Source organism: Kwoniella dendrophila, chromosome 11 (assembly GCF_036810415.1).
Source record: "Kwoniella dendrophila CBS 6074 chromosome 11, complete sequence".
NCBI lineage: Eukaryota > Fungi > Basidiomycota > Tremellomycetes > Tremellales > Cryptococcaceae > Kwoniella > Kwoniella dendrophila.
The window spans coordinates 415,832-434,773 of record NC_089486.1 but is presented as its reverse complement, the minus strand read 5'-3'; the positions used below and the strand labels follow the sequence as shown (position 1 = coordinate 434,773).

At 37.5% G+C, this 18,942-nt stretch overlaps 8 protein-coding genes across 8 annotated transcripts; 4 read left to right on the top strand and 4 right to left on the bottom strand.

Moving 5' to 3' along the window:
* Positions 1-487: 487 nt before the first annotated feature.
* L201_007712 (uncharacterized protein) lies at positions 488-2,742 on the bottom strand (the record flags this gene model as incomplete). The annotated part of the gene is made up of 13 exons (XM_066223418.1): positions 488-637; positions 699-1,081; positions 1,138-1,175; positions 1,231-1,388; positions 1,440-1,547; positions 1,610-1,759; positions 1,823-1,911; positions 1,963-2,071; positions 2,153-2,231; positions 2,300-2,428; positions 2,510-2,540; positions 2,607-2,682; positions 2,740-2,742. 13 exons carry the CDS (start codon positions 2,740-2,742, stop codon positions 488-490), a joined length of 1,503 nt encoding a protein of 500 aa, XP_066079515.1.
* A 1,110-nt stretch (positions 2,743-3,852) lies between these two features.
* On the top strand, positions 3,853-5,208 carry L201_007711 (uncharacterized protein; the record flags this gene model as incomplete). Its single annotated transcript, XM_066223417.1, has 7 exons — positions 3,853-4,141; positions 4,244-4,389; positions 4,455-4,510; positions 4,590-4,720; positions 4,783-4,829; positions 4,894-4,962; positions 5,047-5,208. 7 exons carry the CDS (start codon positions 3,853-3,855, stop codon positions 5,206-5,208), a joined length of 900 nt encoding a protein of 299 aa, XP_066079514.1.
* Positions 5,209-5,523: 315 nt separating this feature from the next.
* On the bottom strand, positions 5,524-7,786 carry L201_007710 (uncharacterized protein; the record flags this gene model as incomplete). The annotated part of the gene is made up of 7 exons (XM_066223416.1): positions 5,524-6,003; positions 6,104-6,370; positions 6,459-6,640; positions 6,702-6,830; positions 6,906-7,247; positions 7,317-7,416; positions 7,508-7,786. 7 exons carry the CDS (start codon positions 7,784-7,786, stop codon positions 5,524-5,526), a joined length of 1,779 nt encoding a protein of 592 aa, XP_066079513.1.
* A 578-nt stretch (positions 7,787-8,364) lies between these two features.
* Positions 8,365-11,300, top strand: L201_007709 (uncharacterized protein; the record flags this gene model as incomplete). Its single annotated transcript, XM_066223415.1, has 7 exons — positions 8,365-8,406; positions 8,473-8,552; positions 8,626-8,725; positions 8,784-10,404; positions 10,462-10,607; positions 10,669-10,861; positions 11,017-11,300. The coding sequence occupies 7 exons, from the start codon at positions 8,365-8,367 to the stop codon at positions 11,298-11,300; spliced, it is 2,466 nt and encodes an 821-aa protein (XP_066079512.1).
* A 693-nt stretch (positions 11,301-11,993) lies between these two features.
* L201_007708 (uncharacterized protein) lies at positions 11,994-14,147 on the top strand (the record flags this gene model as incomplete). The annotated part of the gene is made up of 4 exons (XM_066223414.1): positions 11,994-12,281; positions 12,367-12,951; positions 13,046-13,509; positions 13,577-14,147. 4 exons carry the CDS (start codon positions 11,994-11,996, stop codon positions 14,145-14,147), a joined length of 1,908 nt encoding a protein of 635 aa, XP_066079511.1.
* Positions 14,148-14,545: 398 nt separating this feature from the next.
* Positions 14,546-15,757, bottom strand: L201_007707 (uncharacterized protein; the record flags this gene model as incomplete). The annotated part of the gene is made up of 4 exons (XM_066223413.1): positions 14,546-14,842; positions 14,922-15,023; positions 15,151-15,440; positions 15,550-15,757. 4 exons carry the CDS (start codon positions 15,755-15,757, stop codon positions 14,546-14,548), a joined length of 897 nt encoding a protein of 298 aa, XP_066079510.1.
* A 373-nt stretch (positions 15,758-16,130) lies between these two features.
* On the top strand, positions 16,131-17,617 carry L201_007706 (uncharacterized protein; the record flags this gene model as incomplete). The annotated part of the gene is made up of 4 exons (XM_066223412.1): positions 16,131-16,662; positions 16,751-16,945; positions 17,058-17,240; positions 17,319-17,617. 4 exons carry the CDS (start codon positions 16,131-16,133, stop codon positions 17,615-17,617), a joined length of 1,209 nt encoding a protein of 402 aa, XP_066079509.1.
* A 189-nt stretch (positions 17,618-17,806) lies between these two features.
* Positions 17,807-18,755, bottom strand: L201_007705 (uncharacterized protein; the record flags this gene model as incomplete). The annotated part of the gene is made up of 2 exons (XM_066223411.1): positions 17,807-18,273; positions 18,404-18,755. The coding sequence occupies 2 exons, from the start codon at positions 18,753-18,755 to the stop codon at positions 17,807-17,809; spliced, it is 819 nt and encodes a 272-aa protein (XP_066079508.1).
* Between the last annotated feature and the right edge of the window lie 187 nt (positions 18,756-18,942).

Here is an 18,942-nt window from a genome sequence, read left to right as displayed (position 1 = left end):
GGGTTAATACATTTATATGTATATCGATCGATCGGGCATGTATCATGATTGATGAGCACAGATAAACAAGTCATTCGGTGAAATGCAGCATAATGAGGACGTGGAGAAGAAAGAATAATCTGATCATGTGCAACTTCATCCATCATCGTTCATCAATGTCTTGCTGCAAGACAACCAACCCCCAGTGTTAACATAACTTACTGATCACGCATACTCGGATTGTACTGCAAAAGCCATAATGGATATAGATTAATGCATGGACCGACCAATATGTATTAAAAGCGTGGATATAAACAACGACAACCAATAAATTGATTCTATGTCTACTAAAAAGTACGTGCTATGAACATCAAGACAAACTACCATTGCACATACCGTTACAAGACAAACCTGCAATACAAGCTACTAACATGTTATACTCATCTGCAACCTACGTTCCACTTAGTCATTTAGCGCATAGGTGTACGACACTCGCCCGGCCTCCCGATCAATGATCCTCAACTTGTTCTACGTTTTCTACTATTTCTAACACAAACGCGGATGTCACTCCAGGGATGGAACGTTCAGCGTCGATGAAAGCTTGCCTTAGTCGCGCTAATGCTTCTCGAGCGTGATCATTGGGCACACGATTAGCGAGCTACGAAGGAAAGTCAATAATTTTCGAGAAGAGCTGAACCCAGATCACAAGTCAAACCTACGTTATTGATAGCTGGTACGATGACACCTTCCAGCATAACATCCTCATCGTCATCATGATCAACCGCTGGCGGTGGATGGCTTTGGTTATGGTGCTGTTGCGGAGGTTGTTGAGCTTGATGCTGATGAGGTGCTGGTCCTTGCGGTAAAGCATTTCTGATAGTCTGATAAGCAGGTTCAGGGTCAGATGAAATGATAGTAGCTTGGGATGCTGAATGAGGTACAGTAGGTAATGCTCTGCCACTCATTGAAGGTGGTAGATCCGGTTTTGTGGGTGTTGCAGAGGTTGGCGTGCTAGTAGAAGGTGGAAGTGGTCGACCAGTTGCTCTTGATACTGTCCCGGGTTGATGGGGTTGAGGAGGTAGAGCATTTCGAACGGTACCAACTACGCGTGTCCAATTAACATACCCGTATGGCGATACAGGCTAGAAAATGACTTACAATCCCACAAAGCTTCTGCAGCAGGTCCATAGCCATGTCTGTCGATACAAGGTTTAGTATGTGCTTTCCTGCGAATGATTTTCAGAAACTCACTCTGATGTCATCCCATCACCTCGATTACCGTCTTCACCGCTTTTAGCGCCACCTTCAGATTTCCATTTTTCATATCTTTCTATCAATTCGGTAAGATATGAAGCTTTTCTGGCCGTTCGGATGAACTTGTGTCTCAAAAGATCTTTTGCGGTAGGTCGCTGTAAGATCCGTTAGTCATTTGTGGTCACTAAGAGCTGAGCTGAACTAACCATTCGCGGATCCCGTTGCAGGCACAAAGAGACAAAGTCGCGGAAAGTCCTTGAGAATTTGGTTTCGTCCAATTGGGGCGGTGGATTCTTGGGAATAAGGAAGAGTACCTAGACATGAATAAATAAGCGTCAGTTTCGTACTCAATTTTCCTGTTATCCAGGAAACTCACTTTCATAGGGTGCAGATCTGCATAAGGTGGTTCTCCCATTGCCATTTCAATACAGGTAATACCTAAACTCCAAATGTCGGCTTTGTGATCGTATCCTGATTGTTTGATCACTTCTGGAGACATCCAATATGGTGTACCGACAAAAGTGTTCTATCGTTTAGTTACGATAGTAAGCTTTCTAGATTATGTTGTTACCTAGTCAAATAAGCTTACTTTCTTGGTCATGGTAGCAGTCAATTGACCAGATACACCAAAATCAGCCAATTTGACATCACCGCCGGCAGTCAACAATATGTTCGCAGCTGTAACCGCATGGTGAGCTTTATTACCTAGATATGAGTAGCAGAGCTAACCTTTTATATCTCTATGCAGTTTCCCTTCACCGTGTAGATATTCTAATCCACGTAATAACTCTCTAGCAAGAATAGCGATATATTCTTCTCGGAATATACCCGCTTTCATCTGCATAATCCAGAAGCATCAGCTATCAAGCCTTGGGACAATTCAGATTACAATTCCCCTAACAACAGGTAAACAGCTTACAAGATCAGAACATGATCCTCCCGAACAGTATTCCATTATAATCCAAAGATGTGACCCTTTCAAATACGATCCATGATACCTTATGTGCAATGTTGAACTATCAGCAGAGGTATAACGCCAGGGATAGACTCACAAACGGTAACTTACCTTGTTACGAATTCACTATCTAATTGACCTAGAATTTGAATTTCTTGCTGGATATCATCAATCTCATCTTCTGCACTTTCCAAATCGATTATTTTGATTGCCACTGGTACAGAAGTACGTTTGTCATATCTACGCGTGAAAGGCAGTAGTCAAAATATCAGCTTTTTGCGTACCCAGCCTGGCGTCTGGATTGCGAAAAAGCTAACATACCCTCTATACACCTCACCGAAACTTCCTTTACCTATGTTTGTAGACTATAATCAGCTTTATAGCTCTGTATCAATGACCAGGCAACGTTTCAGCTGACCTATACGATTTTGCTTGACGTAGAACAACTCTGGATCTGCATGAGGGTTATTTGCACTGTTATTAGAATATGTTGACTAGATAGACATTGTTAGCTGTACATTGGGGTCTAGTCAAACGTCATGTATGCTTACCATGATGTATTATCGCGCGACAAGAAGATAAAGAAGAAGAAGAAAAAGTTGCGATTGTGATGTATTATAGTCGATATAGTGGAAGGGCGGGAAGGTGTAATAGGACCGTGCTCTGTCGACAAATGATTAGGCTTAGGAATGAATTGGGCTTTTCGGTATTCTTTGGTTCGTGGGACGATGCCGTATCGTAAATCTCGTTCTTATAAGTTTTACAAGTGAATATAACTTTTTTGGAAAATGATGAAAGGTATATGATGTTAATGGTAATCTACAAATTCGAAGAGAGATGAGTGAATGATGGGGTATGATGATTGCATTGACGCTAGTGTAAGGTATATTATTGAGCATTGACATTTTAAAGTAAGTTGGTTATGCGTTTGATTTTACTTTTGTCAAGTGAGACGCGCCGCGGGGCTGAAGTTGACTTCTGAAACATATATACATCATCATAACAGTAGCAATCGCGTGGTCAAGCCTAGAACCCTGAAAGACGATGTAGCTTAAGCTGTCGCTTCATTTCCTATCATTGTCAAGCTTGATTTCTCACATTCGTTGTGAACTCTGATCTCGTGTCGAGTCGTACTAAGCAGATCGAGAAAGAGTAGCAACATGCATCCGGAATGAGGACGACACAGCGAGAAATCGCTTCTCTTACTATACTTCCTCCCTTACCCGACGTCTTTCCCTTTTCCTCGCTTCAACCTTCCTGCGTCTGTCGGCAGCGACAACTGTCTACTTTTTACACATATTAGACAGTGATGATGGTATCCACCCTCACTTTGTCCACAAACTTGTATATGAGATAGCTTACGGCCGTAGCGACATAGAGATGTAGCATACCAAGACATATTCGAAATGCCAAGAGAATGAGAGTATGAGGAATCATGCCGGTAAAGGGTACAACCGGAAAGTCCAACCTAATTATCTTATCATAGCTGCATCGCCACTATTCGAAGCTATTGATACGATAGTCGATATCATATATATATTTATATGTATGATCTTTGGATGCGTAAACTAAGCATATCTGTTCTCTGTATAACGAATTTTCCTGCAAATTTATTACTGTATCTCAAGTTTCCAACTCAATAAAACCAAGACAATCATTATAACATGTCGTTCTGTATACCTAAATCGTGGAAGAAATCTCATCGAAAGTCCAATAGCTCATACAATCCAGCTATTCCGCCTCTTCAGCCTAATGTTCCAGCTACTACGACCTTTAGTACCGATATCACAAGAAGTAAATCAACTAGAGCATCGACTCAAGCTCAACCTGCAAATGTGACTACAGGTATATCACCTCCAGCTTATACACCTACTTCACCAATCGAAGGTTATAGAGATAAAACAGGTGAAGACCCATTAGAGATTCTTAAAGAGTATGACACAGTATTCTTAAGTGAGTGATAAATATACTTACGCTATTTGGGAGAAGAACAGGTAAACCCAATTACGCAAATGTTACCGTCCACTCTACTAATCAAAAAAGTTCACCTCTCAGTCGATGATAGTTCTTCAATGAAAGGTACAAGATGGACCGAAGCTAGAACTTCTTTAATGGGAGTAGCAGATATTGCAGCTAGGTATGATCAAGATGGAATTGATATACAATTTCTAAATAGTAAAAAGCAAGGTAATGGGATGAGAGTGGGTAGAACATCACATCCGACATCGTGCTGCTATATTTTGTGACTAACGATTAGGTTTCATAGACCGGAAATCAAGTCATGCAATTATTCGAATCTGTCAAGCCGAATGGATTCACGCCGTAAGCTGAAGAGTCAGCTGTAAAGGTGACCTCGTAAAGAGTGTTATTCCTGAGTTGATGATGTAATCCTTTCATACAGGACCGGTCAAAGACTGGAAGATATACTACGCGAATATATGATATCCCTGGAGAAGTCCTCAAGGGGCTCTACAATGTTCGGAAGAAACGCTGCAATCAAACCTATGAATTTGATCATCATTACCGATGGAGGTAAGTGATAATATATAGTCAATCTAGAATACTCATGCTAATACCATTGGCTCGCGAAATAGCTCCAAGCGATGATCCCGAGAGCGTAATCGTCACTTTTGCTAAACGAGTAAGTCACTTCAAGGTCAAAGTGTAGATAAGTTGACAATGCTCACCATCTGGACGGATCTCAGCTTGATAAAGGGGAATATCCACTTTCTCAAATAGGTTTACAATTCCTTCAAGTTGGTAACGATACTGGAGTGAGTGATGTACCAAACTACGTAAGGTTATTTACAGTTACAGTTCGCTTTTCTGACTCAACCTTATTTGGTATTACACCTTAGGCAAGAGAAGCACTTCAAGAACTTGATGATGGTTTATCAGATAAATACGAGATCAGAGATATGGTTGATACCGTTCCTTACTGCGGAAAAGAATTAACAGCAGAGATCATCGTTAAAACGCTAATTGGTGGTATCAATAGACGTATGGATAGGAGAAGTTGACGTGGACCTCTATTTCTGCGCAGATAGGGTATCAAAGAAACACAACGTAGCATGGATGAGCAGATATGTTCTCGCTTGTCCCTCTTCCTCTACATTCCTTCAATATGGATGCCCTAACCTTTCCCAACCTTTCTTCATGTTTTCTGATTTGTAAAGCTCCTGTAATTGCTTTCGAGCTTTTAATTGTCGAATAATAATGTACAAATGCAAGTATAATTATCGATCCTGAATGTCATTTATATCTAATATGAGTTTAAGCATACATCATATATTTACCAATATGTATGTTTATGTTAAACTAGGTATACACCACTTTTATCTAACTTTATAACACTGTACAGAATAAGAACCTTCTCCTTCGCTTTGGTCTTCTGTACTGGTTATCCTATAATGAATCTCAACATCCAATTCTCTTGAATTAGTTTCTGATTTCTTACAAAAGAATTTCCCTTTTATTTGTTGATTAGATTTAAGTGATATAGGATTTTTAAGTAAAAAGGCAACTTGTTTCCAATGTGTATATTTACCTTTAGGTCCAGTTGTAAAACTAATTTGATTACCTTGACCAGATAAAGGTTTGACAGGGCTTTCATACTCATTGTCATTGAATTGTAATATGGAAACTTCTTCTTCAGGTGATATGTGAGTAGTTGAATCAGGACTGAAAAATGTATCGAAATGTGTTAAAAATGCTTTGATCTCGACCTCGTTGTCTGATGAAGTGAAAGTTGGTTTTAAGGTGAAAGATGAATGGAAATCTAATGATTTGATTGTGGCTGTATGAGAGTTGATATCCTGTAAGATAAAGAAAAAAATAGAAAATAAGATCTTATTAGTCATTATTACTTTCTACACTACCACTACACCGAACGGAAATATAAGATTCATTACGCACTCTGACAATAGCTTCGGTGGTGACGACCTCCTCTTTATCAACAATTTCAGTTAAACCTTCTTCAAATGCTGGACCTTGCATTTCACTTAGATCAAATCCATAAACTGAAGGCCAGAATGAAATCCTTTCTTTCCAAATTCTTTTACCTGTTATAGCTGATAAGACTAATCTAGTTTGTGAAGGTGCCATTAATCCACCTTTTACTAAAAATCTATCTCTAGCAACTAGAACTGAGTCTAACATTGATTCATATAATAACATGTATCCCTATCAGTAAAAAAAAACATCAACATGTCAATATACATTTTTTATCCTCGTATCTTACTGAGTTGGGATAGGAAAAAACAAAACTCACCATCCATTCTGATACGATCACATCTACTTCTTTCACAGGTAAAGTGATATCCTCAACTTTACCTTGAATTACAGTAATCACATCTTCAAATCCATTCTTTCGAATGTTTTCTCTAGCTTTAACAGCTAATCCAGATGCTTCGATTGCATATACATGTTTAGCTCCAGCTTTAGCAGCAAGCACTATTGATGCCAAATCAACTTAGAGTCGTAATAACAGAGTGTTTCGCAAGGAATAGCTTACTTGATAAAATACCAGTACCACAACCTACATCCATAACAACAGCATCCTTGAATATTTGAGGATTTGATAAAAGGAATCTGGCGTAAGAAACAGTTCGTACAGTATCTTTTAACATGATTTCATGAATATCTATTAAAGAATCGGAGAATCAGTCAATCAGCGCTACATCAAAGCTTTGCCTTTTAAAATCACGATTTAACATACCATTTTCTTCATACGAATGGAAATAATGAGTATCATCATCCCTTTCAACGGCTTTTCCTTTCCCTTTTCCTGTTACCTCTGAATGAGAGCTACTTTCAGCTTTAGGTTCATCATCATCTTCTGCTCCAATTGTGTTTGATACCAAAAGTCTCATCGAAGTTAGATCTTTCCTAGCTTGTTCCAGTTCAGCTTGTAATTGAGCAATCTTTGATTTTTCTTCATTGGTTGAAGTGGATTGTGTGGAAGGAGCTTGAGCTTGAGGATGAGATGGACCAGCTGTTACTTGTCTTACAGGTTGAGGGATCTCATCATCGTCTGACCAAGAATCATCTGGATCGTATTCTGTGATGGTTTATTGCTTCGATCAGCTTCAATTCATGTTTTTGATCCAAAGGATTGAATTTCACTTACGAAGTAATGGATCATCGGGTATCACAGGTTTAAGTAAATTATCGTCTTTGAACAATGGATCAGTTGGTGATAAAGCGTCAATTTGATCTTTTGTCAAGCCCTATTAAACAGTGGAAAAGCAGAAGGTAAGCTTTACATTCCCCCGTTGTTATCGATATTCATAAGAAAGAGAGAGGAGAAAGCTGACTTACAGCGTTTCTAATTAAATTAATTAACCTAATTCTACCAAACATATCTAAACTTAATTTTTCGCATGTTTCATGTAAATTGAAATCCCAGATATTTTGATCATGTTGTAAAGCAGCCTCAGGTGTAGGTAAAATAGTTTCATCAAATAATGATTTAGTTTGTCTTGCTTCACCTAAAGATGATGCCCAATCTGATAATCTATCATCTTCCTCCTCATCTGATATTGAAGATCCTGATGAGATCGATCCTGCTCTCGCAGGTACATTGACTTGATATGACATGATGTCTGTCGATATCTATAAAATCTGTGTTGCGAGAATGAAGTATATGCGATATAGCTTGCGAAGAAAGCAAGAGAATGTTATGAACCAACTTTTTGATCTAAATGTGTTCGGAAATTTTGAGACCAACTTGCCGAGTCCACGTTTTTCAGCATGAGTACCCTTAAATACCAAAAACAATTTGATTACGATATTTTGTAATGCCAAATTCATCGATTAAACGTGCCAAGAGTTTTCTATTAGGGTTATCCTGTAATCGTGTATATGAGTATCTAATCTCCGTTGGTTCGGCCGGTTGTTCTGATATAATCATACAGAGCTGTGCATACGTTTATAAGTGCCTAATTCGTCATATACTCAATCTTTCCCATCTTTTAACCATCAAAAGACAATAACAAGATAACAAGAGATTACACAGCCATCCTCTCAATATCTTATCAACTCAATAATATATAAGCATAGACGGGAACAGAAAGTAAACAGGAATCATCTTGGCAACAGATCTTTATGGTTAAATCAGACATCCGCAGCGTATACTCATAGAAGCAAAATTATAGATAAGATAATCCTCCCGTACAATGAGTAATGCAAGTGCGCAATATATGAGGCAGAACAGGCAGGTAAGCCAGATGTGAGCTCATGGATGTCTACCATAGGGAACGCTAATTGCAATATCACTTTCTTAGATGTATAACCTCGGTCCTATGCTCACTTCCTCGAATGTATACTGGGCACTGGCGAACAGACAATATACATCGGATCCAGAGTGAGTTTGTTTTATACTCAGGAAATCGCTCTAGGAGTGAAACTCGATGCTGACTTTATAACCCCTCTCAAAGGTATGTCAAAGCTGTCATCAGAAATTATGCGCATTTTAAAGCACAAAGGGGTAAAAATAAGATTGAATTGAGTTTGAAATTAGAAGTCTTGGAGCGAGAAGTAAGCTTGTCAACAAAAACTGGATGCTTATAGAGCTGACATAACTGAAACCATACAGTTTCCTCACTATGCTTACGCTTTCCGAGCTATAAGGACGGAATATGGTTTAAACCCTTCTCGTGTACTTCCTCTAGCATCTACTTCTGCAACTACCAATCCTCTTCGTCGAGCTCAAACCGCTTCATCATCTACACCAACTAGAACCACAGCTTCACCTATCACTCGAACACATACGACAGTAGGAGCAACTACTACTAGACCAGTTCAGAATAATGATGAAGAACCTCCTCCACCACCTTATGCAAGTCAAGATCCAGATCCATCATCAACCAGAATACTACAAGAGTCGTTAGCTGCTGAAGCGGAACTCAGGGGAACTCTGGCTTCTCAAACAGCCGATACACCTACATCGGCAACAACATCAAACGCCAATACGAGTCAAATATCTTCTCCCGCAGCAGCCGCTTCATCACAATCAAGTCACCAGCAGGAACCAGCTCGGTCGTTAGCTGACGAAGGACCACAGAGGATACCCAGTGATCCTGAATTAGCTAGAGTTTGGGAAGAATCACAGCTTGAAGAAGCGAAAAGAGCAAGTTTAGCGTATCAGGCAGAACAAGATGAATTACAGGAGGCTATGAGGTTAAGCTTAGCTGAGATTGAAAGCAGGGGAGAAGGGTCATCATCTGTAACGCATGACACAGCTGGTTCTAGTCGCCATCATATCTCCCCCATTTCTGAAAACAGACCTGTGGAAGGTGATTCAAACGACTTTGAAATAAGAGATTTAGTCAGTGGAATGGAGGACATGATGATTCCAGGCTCATACGGTGGTAATCCCTCAACCTCATCGTTGTCCGCTTCGACATCCAATACCACTAATCCAAGTGGCGGACAAGTGCATGATATTCTAGATGAGCAACCGCCCACATTTACGGGTCAAACACCTCTTACACCTCAAAAGACTGGCCTACACATACAGAGCAAAAATCCTTTCCTATCGTCGAATGAAAAGGAGCAACTACAAGCGATGGAAGAGGCTGCATTGACAACACCAACAAGCGAACATTTCAGAACACCTAGCTTCAGCACTCCGAATTCAACCCATATGCAATTTGCACCGCCTAGCGGTCCTTCCCCAAATGTACATAATGAACAAGCTTATCCGTCAAATGCAGAAGCTGGATCCAGTCATACTTTCTACTCGCCACCTCTCAACAATGATGCAACCGAAACCTATACACATCAACAAACACCTCCCGCCGCTGTAAGACATGGATCAGGTCATACACACTATACACCGCCTAGCGCTTCTATGCCATCTGAGCCGAGTCAACAAATATATACACCTCCAACAGGACCTCCTCCTTCTCATCTCAGAATCGTAACACCTACCTCACCCACATCGAGACCTTTACCTGCAACACCCAAGAATGAATTAGTACGGGAACAATCATCAAGTCCAAGAATCGCTTTCCCACAACCACAACCTGTTTCCAGCCCGATTGCCCAAACTAGCCTATCATCACCCATAGCAGATTCACACAATAACTTGCACCAAATCATACAACAAGGAATTCCACCACCGTTACCCGCCAGAAGGAAATCTACCTTTGTACCGCCTCCAGGAAAAGAGGACGCATTAGACATGCTGAGAGACTTTGATACTGTTTTCTTAGGTGAGTTGAATTTTGTTCCCCATTGCAAGGGTGCCAAGCTGACAATGATACCAACAGTGGATGACAGTACTTCTATGGCTGGTGAACGATGGTCAGAAGCAAGACAAGCATTGATGGAGGTAGCTGAGATAGCTGCTAGATATGATGAAAATGGGGTAGATATCTATTTCTTGAATAGCAAAAGAGTAGGCAAGGAATTGAAAGTGAGTAATGATTTGCAGCAGAATCATTGACGATATTCGCTCATTCCTTGTACACTTTCAGGCCGCACCTGAAGTAGAGGACTTGTTCAGAGGTCTTGAACCTAAGGGTGCCACGCCGACTGGAATGAGGCTGGAAAGTATCTTGAGGGAATATATGTCTAAATTAGAAAGATCACAAACTGCCTCACCAACAAGCGGCACTCTGTCGGATGCATCAGTCAAACCAATGAATCTCATAGTGGTAACAGATGGAGGTGAGTCTTTTTTTCGGCACTTGGCAATCTTAAAATCTGCACAACGCTTACAGAGCTAACGGATTCAGTTTTCGCTTATCCTGTAATTCAACGTAAACGTCAATCGTCCTCCAACTCTGAATCAACACTTGATCGAATTACTCTACTCGAAACAGCTCCTACGGATGATCCCGAATCGGTTTTAATTGCATGTGCAAAAAGATTAGATAGAGGTGAATATCCATTATCACAAGTCGGTGTACAATTTTTACAAATTGGAAATGATTCGGAGGCAAGAGAAGCTTTACAAGAATTAGATGATGGTTTATCTTCAGTTCATGGTATAAGAGATATTGTTGATACTGTACTTTATAATGGTGAAGATATGAGTGCAGGTTTAATCATCAAAACTTTGTTGGGTGGTATTAATCGTAGATTGGATAGAAGAAGTTCTGCTTGATAAGATATTGTAGCGTACAATATCAGAGTATGTAGTTGGCGCAGAAGTAACTTATAGTCCAAGATTGATGAGCAGCTGCGAAGGAAGTCTTACAGAGCGAAATAGAAATGATTATCTTACCTAGCAGTGCGCATGTATGTATATAATATAGAATTATAGAAAGTGTGCTCTGGAATCTATCAGTTATTGCAAGTGCCACTCTCATGTCAATGGTGGTACTCAGTGATGATGATGCATGATGATCGACAACTACTAAAATCAGGCACAGACGGGTATAGGATAAACAGGATCCGTTCAAGTGACGTATTTTTGGTGTCGTGATATAAGATAGATGAAAAATATAACATCCAAGCTACAGTATACTACTATTGTTTATTAAGGCGTTTATATTTGTGAATTATTGGGAATCATTAGATAACAGCGACTGAATATCTCAACCTTAGGTCAGAATCGTCTCTTCTGTCTCAACGCTATCATCAAACACTCCCCTCAAAGGTATCACATTGGTCGCCTTGTCTTCGATCAAACTTCCGGCCTACACCGCCTGTTTGACCCTCCTCCCCTTATCTTGGAGGAAGGAGTGCGCTATAGAGATAACTCATTCTATTAATATCTGATCAAGAGATTAGATTGCTCTGATACAATACACCTCTTTAATCGTAGTAGTACTCATTAAGAACCTGTCAAGGCAAGATGTCACACCCAACTTCATCTCGTTCTTCCGTATCATCCTCACCAACGCGAGCTAGCGCAACAGAAGAAACTACCACTTTACTTCCACCTACCACCAATTCACATAATCATGCTCATTCACATCCGCACCCACATACACCAGTTCATCCACATGCAAGAAAAACTTCAATAAGTGCAAGAAGCGTTAGTGGTAGAAGCGTAGCTGGAAGTGTAAGGAACTATGGAGCTGTTTCAGGTCGTCCTGGTCCCTCTGAACAAGCTCCTAGAGTTAGTAAAGTTGGTCAAAGAGTGAGTCTAACGAAGGTGGGGCAGATTGCACAAAAAATTGTAGGAAGAAGCTGATAATCAGTATATATCCGTCCATGGAATATAGCGAATCTTAACGACTTTCCCACTTCAAGCTACATTCTTCATTCTCACCTTACTCACATTTGCCGCTTTCGCCTTATCTTTAATATTACTATTGAACACAGTATTTGATTTTAGTGTTAAAATCTTACCTTATAGAGGAAGTGGATTCACTGAATTCTGGATTTCTTTAATTGGAGCTTGGATAGGTTTAGGTGGTGTATTATTCTTTTCACATCCATCTTATTTATTCTTTTTAACGACTTTAATTACTTTAATTTTACATATACCAATATTGTTTTTAACTTTATTAACACCTTCTCTTAAACGATCTCACACCCCTTTGATCATTATACCTTTAGTTTTAACTGTTTCAACATTGATATTCACTTTATTATCAAATGGTTTAGTTAGAAGAGCTAAAAAAAAGGAATCATTAAGAATTACAAGAATGTTAACTGATGCTGCAGGTAGAGAAAGAGCAAATGAAGAAGCTACTGCAAGAGCTTTAGTTGGTGTTCAAGGTAAAGGCTTTTGGTCTAGATTATTGGGTTTCTTCGGTGGTGTTATTGGTTTAATTGCTGGTTTGGCAGGTATGATTTTGGTCACTGTGAGTATATAAAATTCCCCTTCATTCCCTTACCTAAATTAAACACTTGGGATCATATCCCTTATTGAGTCTCTACGCTGACGACCAATTTCAGCTACTGCTCATTGATTTATCCATATCCGCGTATGATGGTTCGTTGCCATTACCTGCATCGTATTCGAAATTAGTCAAAACACAACCCACTTCATCTCAATGGCCAATAGAGATTCATCTTGCTTGTACTCCATTATCAAACACATCTTCATCCCCATCGTTACCAACAATAGTTTACACTTCGTCATCAGGTGTACCCGGGTCATTAGCCTTATTACCTACACCTATACCGCCAGCGAATGAAAACGCTGAAAATCCTGGAAGATGGTTATTCGACCTACAAGAACAAGGTAAAGTCGGTAGAGTATGTACATGGGATAGACCAGGTTACGGTTTCTCAGACATACTCACCAATGCAGATATGGGAGGTATATCAGATTCACTCTGGCAAGCTTTAGATAACTCTGGTGTGATCGAAGAAAGCAAGAAAAGGGGGTTGCTTATGGTTGGTGAAGGATATGGAGGGTAAGTTGATTATCCAAGGATTTCCGATGATGTCTAAATCGGATACTGACACCTGTTGCTTTTACAGACTCATAATGAGAATATTTGCTTCTAAACATCCAGAGCACATACATTCATTCTTACATTTAGATGCTCAAACAGCTTCAACATATTTTAATGATATATCAACAACAAGATATATTTCATATATAACTACAAGATTATTTCAATCTATAATAACACCTATATCATTAAATAGATTTACTTCAATATTATTAAGAAAATCAACATCTTTATCAAGAATTATAGCATCAAGTTATCCATTACCTTCAACAAGTAGATTAAATGAAAATTTAAGAAAATCAAGATTACAAGAATTAATTGGATCACAATCAAAATCATCAAAATCTTTTAGAGAATTATTAGAATCTTCATATAAATTTCCATCCACAAAACCAACTATAATCCTAAGTTCAGAAGATAGAATGAATAATAATGAAAATTGGAAACAAGGTCAAAGAATTCTAGCAGAGGAAATTACCTCAGAAGAAGGTTTATTAGATTGGATTAAAATTAAAAATTCAAATCATTTCGTATGTGAATCACAAGAAGGTAAACAGATTTGTGAAGATTCAATTAGAAAATTGTTAAAGCAGTAAATGCGAAGTTCAAAACGGTAATTTAGTAGACAAGAGACTCCAATAGTAACATTAGATAGAAACAAGTATAATCATTCACCTAAACCCCCGTTGTTTCTGATATCATCCGTCTTTTTAGTATTTTTTTCCCTTGTCGTATATACCATGTTGTCCATCAACCTTTGTTAGCGTCTCTTTTAGATATCTCCTCTGACGTCTTACACGATATGTCACGATTTTGATTTGATATGCAGATTATAATCAGTCTGAGCCATTGACAGTTTATACTGTCTCTTAACGTAAATTGTTCTTTTCGTTGTTATATACCGAATGCATGTACAATGATAAAATAAAAAGCGAAGAAACCCTCAATCAACACCCTATAAAGTAGCTCCCACGACCAAATACTGAAATCCTCCCTAAGCGAAAACTTTCTTTCTAGCCAATTGATCTTCAGGTAAATCATCTCTTGTTCTCTTTTGTCTTTGTTCTCTTTGATCTTGAGTTTGTTTTCTAATTCTATATTTATCACCTTGTTCTTTCTTTAAACTTGCTCTTGTTGAAGATGGAGAAATGAATTCAGAATTTGAATATAATGTTGGTCCACCAAATGAACCTTCAAATATTTTTATTGGAGTTAAGACGAATCTAGGTCCAATTTCTACTAATGAAGGTACGGGTGGTCCTGTAGGTGTTAATGGATCTTTTTCAATTATCTATTGAATCGTCAAACGTAGGAATCAGTATTTCACTAATCGCAATTTTGCGTTAAATGTATGTATGTCTATTACTCACTTGATAGTTTCTGAACCAAATTTTATTATCAAGTAAAGAGAATAATAAAATATGATCAACAAAAGGTTTTAATCTTCTTGATGTTTTAGGTACACTGAAAGTCTATATATATAACGTTGATATAGAGTATGATATGCGATAAGTCAGTTTTCGACTTTACATGACATTTTCACCACACGGTATTGCGGGTAATGGGTAAACATATAGTTATATACAATTTTCAACTTACATGAGTAAAAATCTCTTTCATCAATTTTGTTGATTCATCTTTTTCCCAATTACCATCAAAAGTAACTATACCTCTTGAACCTCTTAAACAATTTCCAGTCATTTTTAATTCATCCATTGTATGTATATTTTGTACATGAGTTTTTATTGAAGGTCCATTAGGTGATCTTGATATCCATAAATATAAATCTTCATGTCTTCTAGCTTCAAAATATAATGTATTTGAACATGAATGTAAATCTGCTAATTCATTGATTAAATGTAATGATGATTTCGTATCTAATTTTGAATCTAATTATAATGAAAAAGGTAAATTATCATTTATGTCAGTCAATTGGTACATCCCATTTATCATAAAGGGTTCTGATCCCTTCGAATGACAACAACAACAACTACTAACCTTTCTTGGTATGAGGTAATAAAACTTCTAAATCTCTCATCAAATGTCTCATACGTTGTGTAACACCTCTTGAACATAACATTAAAGTTTTATCTTTTCTTGGTTTATAAGTTGATGTTTCACTTGGTCCAGCAATAGCATTATCTTTTGCAGATTTCTTATTTTTACCTTTTTGAATTTCTGTTGAAGTTTTAAGTAGTGTAGCCATGGTGAATGTGAGGTGCGCTACCTTGTTATACGTATTTGTTATTGAAGATTGAGAAGAGACAGAATCGATAGATACGGTTCAAGTACTTGTTTTTATCGAAAGGAAAGAATGAAATCTGAAATCTTCGAAATATTGAAATATTGAAGTTCAGGTACAGTGACGTTATATGGGTAATCCATTTAAAGCCATTACCACAACATCGTTTCCGACGGAAATATAAAAGATAAGTAGCTAGTTTACTGCATCTAATATTTCTGAAATTCCTCCTTTTATTTGGTTATTAACAGTTTCCTACCAACCCTTCTTTAGTTGCCCTCACTTACGAGCTCTTGTATAAAGCTATCAATCACAACCAAGAGACCTTTCAAACAGTATGCCTAGACGTGCAGGTCCTTCTCGATCACTGTTTGCCTCACTTCCAGTCGACTTGAAACAAACTCTTCGATCACAAACCTTTGGCAATCCTGCAAATGATTTGGATGATGTGCAGATAAAAGCTGAGAATATACTCAACATATCAACTAATGGGCTTTTGAATACTCAACCTGATTCCGATGATGAAGAGGATGAGGAGGAAGAAATCGCAAATCAAGTGGCCGGTCCAAGTGGGATCAGTTCAATAACGATAAACACTCAACCGAGTTATTCATCTGAATCCATACCGTCAATAAGTAGGAGTATGGTGGTCAAACGGAAAAGAGAAGAAAATGCAACGCCTAATATTGATCCTTCAACTTATATCACAATAAATCAAAACCATTTGCAGAAAAAGAGGAAAAAAGGTAAACAGAATAATAACCACAACGAAATTCCTTTAAATCCATATATTGAACATCCATGGGACTGTACAGGTTTAGTCAAGAGATATAGTAATTATCGTAATGTACCTAAAGATCTAATAAAATGTAAGCTACCATTTGTGCGACTGACTTAAAGACCCTTACTATGCGGATTATCTGCATTAGTAGCTGATATGAAACATTATTTTGGTAGATTACGCCCAACGTAAATTGTATTTCCCATTATATGATGAATTACCTTTACTTTTAGATGAAACTGGATGGTTCTCAATAACACCACAACCGATAGCTAAACATATAGCAGAACGATGTTCGTGTGATTTAATTATAGATGCTTTTTGTGGTGTAGGTGGAAATACAATTGAATTTGCGAAGACCTGTGAGAGGGGTAAGTGAGAACAAATTTGTTATGGTTTTATGAATAATGATCAGTGGTCTTGATTGGAGAAAAAAGTTATATTCAACTGACCAACTAATTGTTAATGTTTGCTTTGTCATAGTCATAGCGATAGATAATGATCTAACACGACTGAAATTAGCTAGACATAATGCTTTACATCATGGTGTAGCCGATCGTATAGAATTTATTCATGGAGATTTTATTAATTTTACTCAATCGTTTATAAAAAGTAATAAAGGTAGAGAAGAAATTGTTGATGTAGTTTTTCTATCTCCTCCATGGGGTAAGTCTTGTCTCAATTTTGAGCATATTCTGATATTGTTTTATATGTCAATTGACAATCGTAAATTTCAACATATAGGCGGAATAGATTACCTCAATACCGAATCTTCAACATTCCCATTATCTTCAATATTACCTATATCAGGTAAAGAATTATTTGAATTAACTTTGGAATTGACACCGAATATATCATATTATTTACCTAAAAATACAGATTTAAAAGAATTATCAAATTTAGCAAATACTTTAAAACCTCAAGATACTGGTCAAGATGGTACAAGTAGAACGAAAGAATGGGTAGAAATTGAAGAAGAATGGGTTGGAGATAAATTGAAAGCTATAACTGCTTATTATGGTGGCTTGGTTTCTGTTGAGTAGAAAGGTGAAATGTATGATAGCAAGATGATAATAATGCTGCATTCTCATTTCAGTAGCCATAATATTTCATAGTTTTCATATTTTTGTATGGAGTAGATTGTTGTAATATATATCTAAATGCAGGGTATCTATTTTGTACAACTGATATTTACAGTAAGTATACAAATTCCTCATCATAAAGTTCACCTGCTACACCTTTGGTCCACATTTACCAACTTTTTGACCATTCATCCATAATCCAACACTGATTCCATTAGACTTGATTGTTTTTCTTAATTCAATTGAATTTCCTAATATACCTTCTGATAATGATTTATTCCACCATAAACTTTCGACCTGAACCTCTTTTCTCTTTTTTTGATCAATCCCAGGGATATTTTTATCATTATCGGTGTTATCACTGTTTGGCATATTTACATCTAGATCATCATTATCGTCGATTTCAAGTTTACCACCAGGTAAATGAATTAACATTAAAGGTATATTAGATGAAGTTGAATATAACATTGTTTGTTTTGTAAATCCAGATTGTGAACATAATATACCTATACTATCTTTTATATTTAATCGTTCTTCTTCTTCTTGTAGTAAGTTTTTATCTTGAGATAATTCAAAGGAAAGTGATTCTGTAGACGATGTTAATAACCGATTATTACCTATTGAAATGAAGAATCGATATTTAAACTAATAAAGTCAGTTTTTGATATTGGTAAATCAGGTCCCTCTGTACACGAGAGATGTATATTTATATGGATATTGTGAATATTTGAAAGGTCGGTAACTAACGATAATTTAAGTTATTCATAACACCTTCTAATTCTCTTATAGCTCTTGGACCCAAACTTTTCTTTTCAGCTTTACATTGTACGATTACTCTTATTCTTTTCAAATTTTCAATATCGCTTGAACGGTTTTGGCTTTGAATTTGAATTTGAGATTGCGATTGAGGTCCAAACTTGTATTTAGGTTTAGGTAACCACCACCAACCTTTTAAATCAATTCCACCATCATTCGCGCCACCGATTCTTCTTAAATTCATATATAATTCATTATTAAGATAATCTGAAACGTGTTTTTCAAAACTCGTACCTATATCTAATGTTGTTCTTCTTCTTTTCAATTTGGTTAAGATTGCCATTTAGGTGTTTTACAGTGGATATCTCACATCGATAGAATCTAAATAAGACTGAGTTAATTGTAAGTTGGTAGCTTGATGGTTTCTGTAGATAGTTGATTTTTAAGATTATCGATTCTCTTCGTGACGAACAACTGAAAGGCAGATTTAGCGGGGCTCCAAAATGGATCTTCCCAGTCAACTGAAATAT